Consider the following 12,261-nt stretch of genomic DNA (forward strand, 5'->3'; position numbering starts at 1 on the left):
AAGGGAGTGTGATGTGGCATCTGGATGGAACCTCTGTGCTCTGGAAGAGGGTAGTCCCTGAGGGATGTGCTCAGTGGCTGTGGGTTAGGGGCATTTCATGTAAGGTAGCATGAGCAGCTGGGACACCACTGGGACCGTATGCCACTCAATCCTTCTGCACCCCAGCATTTCCACTGCTGGACTGAACAGTAGGCCAAACTGAGGACTTAAACAGTGGCTCAAGATCCAGGCACGCTCTGGTAACCAAAGCGTCTTTGCAAAAGGATAATATTAATGTTTTTAACTGAAGTGTGGTTGACTTCTAATACTGTGTTAGTTTCAGGTATATAAAGTGATTCAGGTGTATATTTTTTCAGATTATTTTCCATTATAGGTTATTTCAAGATACGGGATATAGTTTCCTGTGAGTGCATGTGTGCTAAGTCGCTTCAGTCATGTCCAACTCCTTTCGACCTTATGGACTGTAGTCCACCAGGCTCCTATGGCCATGGGATTCTTCAAGCAAGAATACTGGAGTGGATTGCCATACCCTCCTCCAGGGGATCTTCCCAACCCAGGGATGGAAACCACATCTCTTAGGTCTCCTGCATTGGCAGGCGGGTTCTTTACCACTAGCGCCACCTGGGAAGCCCATAGTTTTCTGTACTATACAGTAAATCATCATTGCTTATCTGTTTTACATATGGTAGTGTGTATCTCTTCATCCCATCTCCTATTTATTCCTCCTCCCACTCCCTGTATTATTTTTTAGATTCCACAGATGAGTGATGTCATATAATATTTCTCTTTCTCTGACTGACTTCACTTAGTATGATATTCTCTAGGTCCACCCACATTGCTGCAAATAGTATTATTTCATTCTTTTTAAATGGCTGAATAATATTCCATTGTATATATACAAACCACATCCTCTTTATCCATTCATCTGTTGTTGGACACTTAGGTTGCTTCCACATCTTGGCTATTGTAAATAGTGTTGCTGTGAATTAGAGTTTTTGTCTTTTCCCAGAAGTGGGATTGCTGTATCATGTGGTAGTTCTAGTTTTAGTTTTTTAAGGAACCTCCATACTGGTTTCCATAGTGGCTACAGCAATTTCCATTCCCACCAAGAGTGTAGGAAGGTTCCTTTTTTCCACATATTCTCCAGCATTTATTATTTGTACAATTTTTAATGATGGCTCTTCTGACCAGTCTGAGGTGATACCTCATTGTGACTTTGATTTCATTTCTCTAGTGATTAGTGATGTTGAGCTTCATTTCATGTGCCTATTGGCCATCTATATGTTTTCTTTGGAGAAATATCTATTTAGATCTTCTGTCCAATTTTTGATTAGGTTCTTTTCGTATTAAATTATATGAGCTATTTGTATATTTTTGGCTTCCCTGGTGGCTCAGACAGTAAAGAATCTGCTTGCAATGCAGGAGACCCAGGTTCGATCCTTGGGTCAGGAAGATCCCCTGGAGAAGAAAATGGCAACCCACTCTGGTATTTGTGCCTGGAGAATCCCATGGACAGAGGAGCCTGGTGGGCTACAATCCATGGGATCACAAAAACTCGGACATGGACTGAGTAACTAATACACGTTTGTCAAATATTTAGAATATTAACCTCTTGCTAGTTGCATCATATGTCAGTATTTTCACCTGTTCTGTAAGTCATCTTTTCATTTTGTTGATGGTTTCCTTTGCTGTGCAAAAACTTGTAAGTTGATTATTATTTGATTTTAAGTTTATTTTTTCTTTTGCCTTGGAAAAATGATCTAAGAAAATACTGCTATGATTTAAGTCAGATAATGTTTTGCCTATGTTCTCTTCTAAGAGTTTTTATGGTGTCCTATTTTTAGGTCTTTAAACCATTCTGAGTTTACTTTTGTATATGATGTGAGGGTGTATTCTAACTTCATTGATTTACATCTGGCTGTCCAACTTTCCCAACACCATTTGCTAAAGAGACTATCTTTTCTCCACTGTATATTCTTCTGTCCCTTATTGAAGGTTAATTAGCTTCAAGTGAAGTGAAGTGAAGTTGCTCAGTCATGTCTGACTCTTTACAACCCCATGGACTGTAACCTACCAGGCTCCTCAGTCCATGGGGTTTTCCAGGCAAGAATACTGGAGTGGATTGCCATTTCCTTCTCCAGGAGATCTTCCCAACCCAGGAATTGAGCCCGGGTCTCCCTCATTGTAGGCAGATGCTTTACTGTCTGAGCCACCAGGGAAGTCTTCAAGTATATGGATTTATTTGGGGGCTGTCTATGCTGTTCATTGGTCTATATGTCTGTCCTTGTGCCAATACCATGATGTTTAGATTACTGTACCTCTGAAGTCCTGGAGGGTTATGCCTCTAGCTTTGCTCTATTTCCTCAGGATTGCTTTGGCAATTCTGGGTCTTTTGTCGTTCCATCTAAGTTTCAGTATTATCTATTCTAATTCTGTAGAAAATGCCATGGGTAATTTGTTAAGGATCACATTAAATCTGTAGATTGTTTTGGGTAGTGTGGTGATCTTAACAATGTTAATTCTCCCAATCCAAGAGCATGGGGTATCTTTCCATTTCTTTGAATCATCTTTGGTTTCCTTTATCAATGTTTTATAGTTCTTACCTCCCTCTTTAGGTTTATTCCTAGGTTTTCAATTGCAATTTTAAATGGGATTTTAAAATTTTTTTTCTCTTTCTGATAGTTCATTTTTAGTGTAAAACAATGCAAAAAATTTCTGTGTATTAATTTTGTATCCTGCTACTTTACCAAATTCATGTATTAGTTCTTATAGGTTTTGCGTGAAGCCTTTAGCGTGCCCTCTGTAGAGTACTGGGCTTCCCAGGTGGCTCAGTGGTAAAGAGTCCGCCTGCCAATGCATGAGGCTCAGGAGACATGGGTTTGATCCCTCGGTCAGGAAGATCCCCTAGAGAAGGAAATGGCAATGCACGCCAGTGTTCTTTCCTGAGAAATACCATGAACAGAGGAGCCTGGCAGGCTTCAGTCCGTGGGGTTGCAAGAGTTGGACACGACTGAGTGACTAAACAACAACAATGTAATAAAGTATTACATTATCTGCACATTATTTTGTTTTAAAATAGCTTTGTTGAAGTACAAAAGGCATAAAATGAATTATATACATTTAAAATGTACAGTTAATAAGGTTTTATGTATGTATTCATCAATAAAATCAGCACATACCAATATAATGAAGTTATTCATCAGCCTCAAATATTTCCTTTATAGTCTCTTTTTCCCACCCTCCTTATGTGTCCACTTCCATTTCTATACAGCCACTGGTCTGCTTGTGGTCACTACAGACTAGATTGCATTTTCTAGATTTTATATGAATAGATTGATACTGTGTGTACTTTTTCCCATCTGGCTTCTTTCATTCAGCATAATTTAAAAATTCATCCATGTTGTTCAGTATATCAATAATTAGCATATTTTTATTGCTGACTGGTATTTTAGTATACAGGTAGATATTCCATAATTTGTTTATCCATTCATTTATCAATGGACATTTGGGTTATTTCCAGCTTTGGGCTTTAAAAGTAAAATGAATATTCATATACAAGTCTTCATACAGACAACTTTCATTCCTTTTGAGTAAAGACCAGGAAGTAGAATGTTTAGGAGTATTATGTGGTCTTAATGACTTGACCTCTTTATCATTATGAAATGACTCTCTTTATCCCTAGTAATAGTCTTTGTTTTGAAATTTGTGTAATAAGTGTGAGTCACTCAGTCGTGTCCGACTCTTTGTAACCCAATGAACCCATCAGGCTCCTCATAACTGATAAAACCACCTTAGTTAACTAGTGTTACCATAGTAAATCTTATTTCATTCTTTTAATGTATTTGTGTCTTTATATTTAAATTGACTTTCTTATAGGAAGCATGTCTTGGGGTCTTATTTTTTAATCCATTCTGACAATATCTGCCATTTAGAGTTTTAGAACATTTACATTTACTGTGATAATTGATGTAATTAGGTTTACAACTACTATATTGATGTTTTCTTTTTTCCAATCTCTTCTTTTATTCCCATTTGCTCTTTTTTCTGAATACTTTTAAATTAATTGAATTTTTATGATTTTACTTTATCTCCTTTTTGTCTTAGTTGTTTTAACTATGACAGTGTACCTTCATGCAGTAGCATTTCATTTTGCATATACTATAAAAAATTTACAACAACATACTTCTATTTCTCCAGGTCTTTGTGCTTTTTTACTTCACCGTGTTATAAACCACACAGCATGTTGTTATTAGCTATCTTTTTAAAAGATTTAGTTGATAAGAAAAATATTCTTAATGTTTATCTACATGGTTTACTAGTTTTAATGCTCATCATTCTTGTGTGTAAATCCAGGTTTCCATAGATTGCAATTCTAGTAAAAAGATTTCCTTTACCATTTCTTGTAATGTAGCTCTATATAGTTTGTACATTTGAAAAGTTCTTTATTTGGTCTTTTTTTCCTAAAGATATTTTGCAGAATCAAGAATTCTAATTTGACAGGTTTTTTCTTTTAGTACTTTTTTAAGGATGTTGTTTCACTGGCTACCAGCATGCTTTGTTTCCAGTAAGAAAACTATAGTCTTTCTTACCTTTGCTTCTCTCCATATCAGATGTTTTTTCTCTGGTTTCTTTTATGATTTTCTATCACTGATTTTAATCAATTTGATTTTGGTGTTCCTTGGTGTAGTTTTATACATATTTCTTATGTTTGGGTTTCATTGAGCATCTTGTGTCTGAGGTTCTATAGTTTTTATCAAGTAACAAATCTGGGAAAATATCAACTATTATTTCTTTAATATTTTCCTGCTCCTGACTCTTCTTTAAGTATTCCAATTACATGTTTATTTGACTACTTTAAGTTGTCCAACAGCTCACTGGTATGATACCTTTTTTTTTTAATATAGTCTTTTTGGCTAGTTTCTGTTGCAGTGCTTCAAATTCACTAATATTTCCTTCTGCAATATCTAATCTGCTGTTAACGCTGCTCAGTATATTTGTATTTTTCATTTAACATCATATCTAGACACTTGATGTGAACATCATAAAATATTTTTCATGTCTCTACTTAACATGTTCAATCTTTCCTCCAGCTTCTTGGATATATAGAATGCAGTTATAATAACTGTTTTAAAGTTTTTGTCTATTATATCATCTGTATGATTCTGGATCCATTTCAATAGATTTTCTCATTATTATTATTCATACTTGCTTTGTATACACGGCAGTATCTTATTGAATGCCAGTCTTTGAAAATTTTACAGTGTTGGTACTAGATATTTTTGTGCTCCTATAAATATTCTTGAGCTTTGTTTTGGGATACCCTTAAGTTTACTTGGAAATAGTTTGACCTTGAGGAGTCAAGCTTTTAAAGCTTTGTCAAATTGGACCAGGGAGGCATTTTCTCTAGGGCTAATTTTGCCCAGTTATCAAGGCAAAACTCTTCTGGGTACTCTACTTAATGGTTCATTAATTATAGGAGGTTTCTACTTTGATTGCTGGAAATAGATAGTATGCCTGGTTCTCTGTGCAGTCCAGGGACTGTTCCCTCTCATCTGGACTCCTTCCCCAGCTTCAGGTAGTTTCCTTACACATGTGTGCTGATCACTACTCAGATGAGCAATTGAGGGAACTCTCAGGCAGTTACTCAAAAGGACCCTCTGCAGAGACAGCTGGAGTCCTCTCTGTGCAGCTGCCTCCCCTCCAGTGCTCTGCTCTGTGAATTCCACCCACTGTGAGCTCCCCAGACTCCCAGCTCCATCTCTGCAACTCACTGAGATTTCCAGGACCTCCCTGGGTTTCCCTCCTTGTGCCACAGTGTAGAAACTTTCCAGTCAGTAATATGTGGCATTTGCAGGGATCACCTCAATTGTTTCCCATCTCTTGGGATCACTCTTTGGTGCTGGCCATATTCAATGTCCTATGAACCATTGTTTTGTATCTTTTGTCCAATTTTTTAGTTGCATCAGTAGGAGGGTAAAACTGGTCCCTCTTATTCCAACTTAGTTGGCATGGAAGTCACTATAATAGTGTTTTATTGAATGAATAATTTGAGGATATAACAGTAACTTGAGCTACCTGATACAAAGAATTTTTCACATTTGTCTTATATATCTAAGTTTTTCCATAACTTTAACTCCAGTGAGATTGTAGTACTTCTGTTGCATATGTAATTTCATAGCAATTTCCCCATCTAACTATCCTTGTTTTTATTTCATCCTATTGTGTTTTCGTCTCAATTTGCTCATCCCTGAGGCTTTCTACTCCTGTTTAATAGAGGTTACACCTTCTTGCAGTCTACTGAGTGTCCTGCCCAGTACGAAATCATTTCCAGAGATATGGTCCTCTGAGATTTCAGGATAAAACTTCCTTTCCTTGTTTTGCATCTCTGTTTCATGGATTCCATCATGGTCTCTTTACAGGGCCCTTTGTGCCATACAGAGTATGTCAGCGACCTTTGGTCTTACCCACTGTCCATCTGGGTGATGGGTAATTCCCTTCTCAAGCCACAGCTAACCTCTAGGACCTGGAAGGTTTTCATCTAGCACAGGTCTATTGACCTGAGATGAACTGTCTGCCATTGGTTGGCATTTTACTTCTCTAAATAGTGTACTGGTGGCATTGCTTTCCCCAGCAGGCATTACTATCGAGGTTGTCTCTCCCTTTCCTTATACCTTCAAGACCCTGTTACTTGGTAGTACAACACTTAGGTTGCATTTTCCAGTACCAGTCTTCCTTTTACTGTTTCCTCTGGTTTTTGTGAGTTGTACCCCTTTATTCAATATTAAGATCATGGATGTGAAGAGGGTGGGGAAAGAGAGATGGCCTTTAAAGTACCTCAAAAAAGTGTAATTCACACAGTAAAATATAGGTATCTGGTTTTCTGGTTAGTATTAATGTTAATAATATCATATTTCTTAATCAGAGGACAAAGAAATGGTTTTCCTATTTATTAGTACTAGTCCAGTCATTTGGTCTTGTCTGACCCCATGGACTATAGACGCCAGGCTCCTCTGTCCATGGAATTTTGCAGGCAAGAATATTGGATGGGTTGTCATTTCCTCCTCCAGGGAATCTTCCCAACTCAGGGATTGAACCCAGGTCTCCTACATTCCAGGTATATTCTTTACCATTTGAGCCACCAGGGAAGGCCTTTCCTACCTATAAGAATGAAAAGAAAGAAAATTTCAGAGGGAAAACTTACTCTACTCCTGCGTTATATTGAGTCACTTTCTGTACTTTCTTTATGCTACTGATTAGGCTTTCAGTAAGTGAAAATTCTTCCTAGTTTCTGGAAATTAGCTGATTGTTGATCCAAGTTTTCTCTTTTGAAGTTTTATCTTTTTATTTATCTTACACTTGAGAAGAAAATTGTGAAGGGGTATGTTGGTATATAACCAATAGTCTGGATTTTTGGAGTCCCAGCTAAAATTACCTCTTTGATGTATTCCCCCCAAAATTAAGCTAAATGACATTTACCTGATTGATATTACTAAAATTCACTGTCATCTTTTCTAAAAATTCCATAGCATAAGGGACTTTCTTATATGACTATAGACTCTTTAAAGGGTCAGAATGCAGTTCATTCAAAAAGTATGAAGCTTACAAACTGGATTTCTAGGGCCTCTGATTTAATCATCTTTTTTATTTGATCAAAAGCATCATCCATGCCTTTGAAGACATTTATATAAAATTCTTGCCTCTTCCATGAAAAGAATAGGACAACAAGGATTTCATATTTACTAAACCTTGTGTCCTTGGATGCTTTCATTTTGCATGATGCAGAAACAAAGATCACTGAGAAGCAAGTGCCTGCTAACAACCAAGTAGCTGCGACCCCTGTGGGAAACCTTGTTGCTCAGTCTTCAGGCTCAGAAGCCCCCATAGTCTACCTGAAGGATGTCGTCTGTTACCTGTCCCTACTGGAGTCGGGGAGACCTCAGGATAAGCTAGAGTGTAAGTACGTACCCTGTCAAGGGGCTTTGACTTTTTCCTAGAGGAAGACCTAATGTCCTATCTGTCCTTCTAAACAGGCTGAGGTTGACCTGGGATCCTGGGGTTGGGTACTGCCTCCTTGAGGGAGGTCTTCTGCCCTGTCACCAGTAGTGATATAAACATTTCCTAGAATCTACCCTGGAACACAGTACCAGTTGTATAGGGTGGGGGTGCATTTGACACCTTGGTACTGAGAATCAAGATCTGGAAAGGGAAGGGGTCTTTAAAAGAGGTGAAGACTCCTTTTCTTTGCTGGCAGGATTTCCTGAAAGCCTCTAATCAGAAAGCTGCTGCCTCCCCTTAGAAGATTTTTCAAGGAAAGATTTGCAACATCTGTCTTCCTTCCCCTGTTCCATGCCCAAGCAATTCTTTAACTATGAGGAATCCTTTTTTTTCTTGAGACCTAATCAACCTCTACCTTGTTAAAGCTTATTTCTGTGTCTTCACCCATCCCAACCCCAAGTGTTTTGGCCTCTAAAGAAAGTAGGCTAGTTAATTAACGGAATTGAGCTTGGTTTTAAAAACAAATCTTGAAACATGTATATTATCATATGTGAAACAAATTGCCAGTCCAGGTTCGATGCATGATACGGGATGCTCGGGGCTGGTGCACTGGGATGACCCAGAGGGATGATGATATGGGGAGGGAGGTGGGAGGGGGGTTCAGGATGGGGAACACATGTACACCCGGGGCAGTTTCATGTCAATGTATGGCAAAACCAATACAATATTGTAAAGTAATTAGCCTCCAATTAAAATAAATAAATTTTTTAAAAAAGAGGCATTCCATGAAAAAAATAAATAAAAACAAGTCTTCAGAAGGAGAATAATAGCAGAAAGGAAAGCCCACAAAGTGCAGTCTCGCAGAAAATCACTCTGGAGACGGTTTCGCTGGCCTCTGAGAGCCTACAGGTAAACTTTAAAACAGGTTATAGGTAGGTCTTGTTCGGTTTCTCTTAGGATCTTAGGAGACTTAAGGGAAAAGCATACACATTATAGCAAAAGTTAGAATTCCAGCCAATAATCAGAATAGTCAACGAAATAAACATTAGCAAGGAGAAGTCTGGCAGAGGTTAACCCTTGCCAAAAACAAAATGAAACATTTGCTCATTAACCAAGCTTAAAATCTACCCCACAGGGTTTGAAGTATTAATAATTGCCAGTCTTAAATGATAATTTGGAAGCAAATGTACCAGATTTCTGTTTCTACTGACTAATGATAAAAGGGAAATGTCAGATTATTTCCCACATTCGGTTGGATTTGGGGCATTGTATTTGTTCATAACTATCAGAGAGGATATGGCAGCCTCTTTATATGAGTGCCTCTCAGACCAAGTCCTGCAATGGTAATAAAAATAAACTGATTGTAAAAGCTTTTTCTTATAGAAAAATTTAAATACAGATAAAAGTAGAGAATGCAAAGAACTTCCCTATATCCATCAACTACCTTCAACAATTACCAGCTTCTGGTCAGTTGTGTTTTATTTATACCTCCTACTCATTTCTCCTTCACCAGATTATTTTGAAGCCAATTTCAAACATCATATAATTTCATTTGTAAATATCTCAGTATGTACCTCTGAAATATAACTTTTCCTTAAATATAATCACATCACTGTTATCACATCTAAAGAAAATGATTCCTTACTATTTTCAAACATTCAGTTTTCATTATTTTCCATATTCATTGTTTTCCCATCATGGGAAACAATTCAAACGTTGTTTATTTGAATCGGGGGTCCAAGTAAAGTCCATACACTGCCATTGGTTACTATGTTGACCGTTTGCTTATTTTTTTCCCTGAAATTTTTTGTTGCAGAAACTTGGTCTTTTGTCCTTAAAGTTTTCTTTAATTAAGTCAAATAAATTCAAACCATCTCAGATTTTAGTGACTGAAACCAAGTTAAACCTTTTTTAAAAAAAATAAATAACAGGGTGTGTGTATGTGTGTATAGGAAATTACAGGATGAAATTTCACCTATTATCAATGTAATAAAAAATAAAAACCTCAACATTGAGCATCTCATTTTTGCTAAACACTTTAAATGCACTATTAACCTCACAGTAACCCTAGAAACGGAGAAGGCAATGGCAAGCCACTCCAGTACTCTTGCCTAGAAAATCCCATGGATGGAGGAGCCTGGTAGGCTGCAGTTCATGGGGTTGCTAAGGGTCAGACACCACTGAGCGACTTCACTTTGACTTTTCACTTTCACACATTGGAGAAGGAAATGGCAACCCACTCCAGTGTTCTTGCCTGGAGAATCCCAGGGACGGGGGAGCCTGGTGGGCTTCCGTCTATGGGGTCACACAGAGTCGGACACGACTGAAGTGACTTAGCAGCAACCCTTTTTGTCATTATATATATATATATATCATTTTGTCATTTATATATAAGAAAGCATGGAAAAGTTAAACGACTTGCCCAAGGCCATGCTTCTAAAAAAAAGGATGCTTGCTCATACTTCCTTGTTCTACTCCTCACAGTAGGACCAAAGTGGGCTTCACATTAGAGCCACCTGGGCCCAAAGTGTCTCTGACTGGGACATTCAGAGGAGCCACAAAGAATCGGAAGCCCGTGACCCTACTTTTAAATAACGTAAACTCCAACCAGAGACACATCACTGTATACACAAGGTCCAGAGACATAAAACATGAAGAAGGAAGTGACAACACAAGGGCAGATTAACAAATTAACAGGAGTTCTGTGACCCTGTGGGTACATCCCGAGAGGTCCAGAGTAGTTACATGAGTGAAGGGTCAGTCAGGGGAGGCTCCACAGCGAATGCTGGCATGAGGGAACATTTCAAAGGATAGGAAGGAAATGAAGACATTTTCAGCTCTGCTCCCCACCCTGCTTACTTCTGAGACCACAGACAGAATCTCTACCTTTTAGATTAATTAAACAGAAAGTTTCCAAATCTCATAAATGAACATTTAGTCCTTTCCCCAAAATTCATTCCCAAATCTTTCTTATCCTCCATTACTTCTCTACAGTTAGAATACGGCAGAGACTGTTTCTGAATCACATGTTGACATTTTAGAAAAAGACGTACAATAGCTTCTATAACAGTAACTACTTCATAATATTATTGAGGGTTAAATAGTAATAATGATAGGTGCATAAGATGATATACATATGAAATGCCATATATAAATATTCATTAATGAAAGAAAATAAAAATAACATCTGTTGAGTGTTTTCTACATTCCAAGCACTATAGATTTTGGTGTATCATTAACGTATTAGTCTTCATTTGAAAAAAGACTTAGGATAAAGAAACTATTTTAATCTCCATCTTACAGATGAAGAATTTGAATCTAAAGAAGATAAATGACTTATTTGATGTGCTAGAGGTGGTGGGACAGGGCCATGGTCTGAAACTAAATTCACACCCTTCCTATGTGCAGTGGAAGCAGTGACCCATCTATCACTCCAGTGTCTGCCCACCACCAGCAGGGATCTGCTTTGCGTTGTGTTCCCATGATGCTGAGAGGTGTGAATGCTCCATAGAGAATCACACTCATGATCCAGATCTTCATCAGCCAGAGAGTTGTTGCTTAGACAGACCTAGAAGCCAGGTGGCTTGTTTCTCCTCCCTCTTCCCACCCTCTTTGTAAGGAGGCAGACTCTGTGCCTTGGAGGGTGGGTTGGTTGGCTTTAACAGACTTCGCCCAGTGATGGTCAGAACTGACCTAAAAACTGGCAGCAAAGTCTCAGCCCATCCCTGGTGCCTGGAAGACCTCCTCAAGCCTCGCCTTTGTGTTTCTTGCAGTCATGTTTCGTCTCTATGATTCGGATGAGAACGGTCTCCTGGACCAAGCGGTAAGCTCTCCAAATATTCCTCCAAGATCCAAGAAAGGCTAGGGGAGAGGGGAGCAGGCGAAGGGAGAGCTCAGAAACTCCCAGTTCCACCATCATCAGAACAGCTGTGTCTCAGTATGAGCTGCAGAGATGAATAGAAGCCCCCTCCTTCTACATCCAAAGAGCCAGGCCAGAGGAGAGTGAATGCTAGCTTGCCTTTTCATTCCAGGAGCCCAAATTGCAAAATCTCAGATTGGGGAGATGTAAAATCTAGTTAACTTCCCAGTTGGTTCAGAAATTCCCCCTTCAGTTTCCTAATGAAGTTCAAGAGTGGAGGAAAGGAGGTAGGGAAAGGCAGCGAGACCAGGGCAGGAAGACAGGAGGAAGGCAGGTCACTTCCGGTGAGCTTGGCCATCACCCTTGCCTTCTTTCACATCCTAGGCACTTGCACTAGGAGTCTCACT

The 12,261-nt window shown here is 38.6% G+C and overlaps 1 protein-coding gene across 4 annotated transcripts in view; it reads left to right on the top strand.

Annotated features, from left to right (window-relative positions):
* The window catches only part of DGKG (diacylglycerol kinase gamma), a 226,646-nt gene that overhangs the window by 82,300 nt on the left and 132,085 nt on the right, over positions 1-12,261 (top strand). For all 4 annotated transcript variants that reach the window (XM_055408681.2, XM_055408698.2, XM_055408690.2 and 1 more), the window contains exons 6-7: positions 7,783-7,953; positions 11,769-11,818. In XM_055408681.2, the coding sequence (XP_055264656.1) occupies positions 7,783-7,953; positions 11,769-11,818 (221 nt within the window). The remainder of the gene's footprint in view (positions 1-7,782; positions 7,954-11,768; positions 11,819-12,261) is intronic.

Source organism: Moschus berezovskii, chromosome 1 (assembly GCF_049115385.1).
Source record: "Moschus berezovskii isolate FMDL1 chromosome 1, NW_MosBer_1.0, whole genome shotgun sequence".
Classification (NCBI taxonomy): Eukaryota; Metazoa; Chordata; class Mammalia; order Artiodactyla; family Moschidae; genus Moschus; species Moschus berezovskii.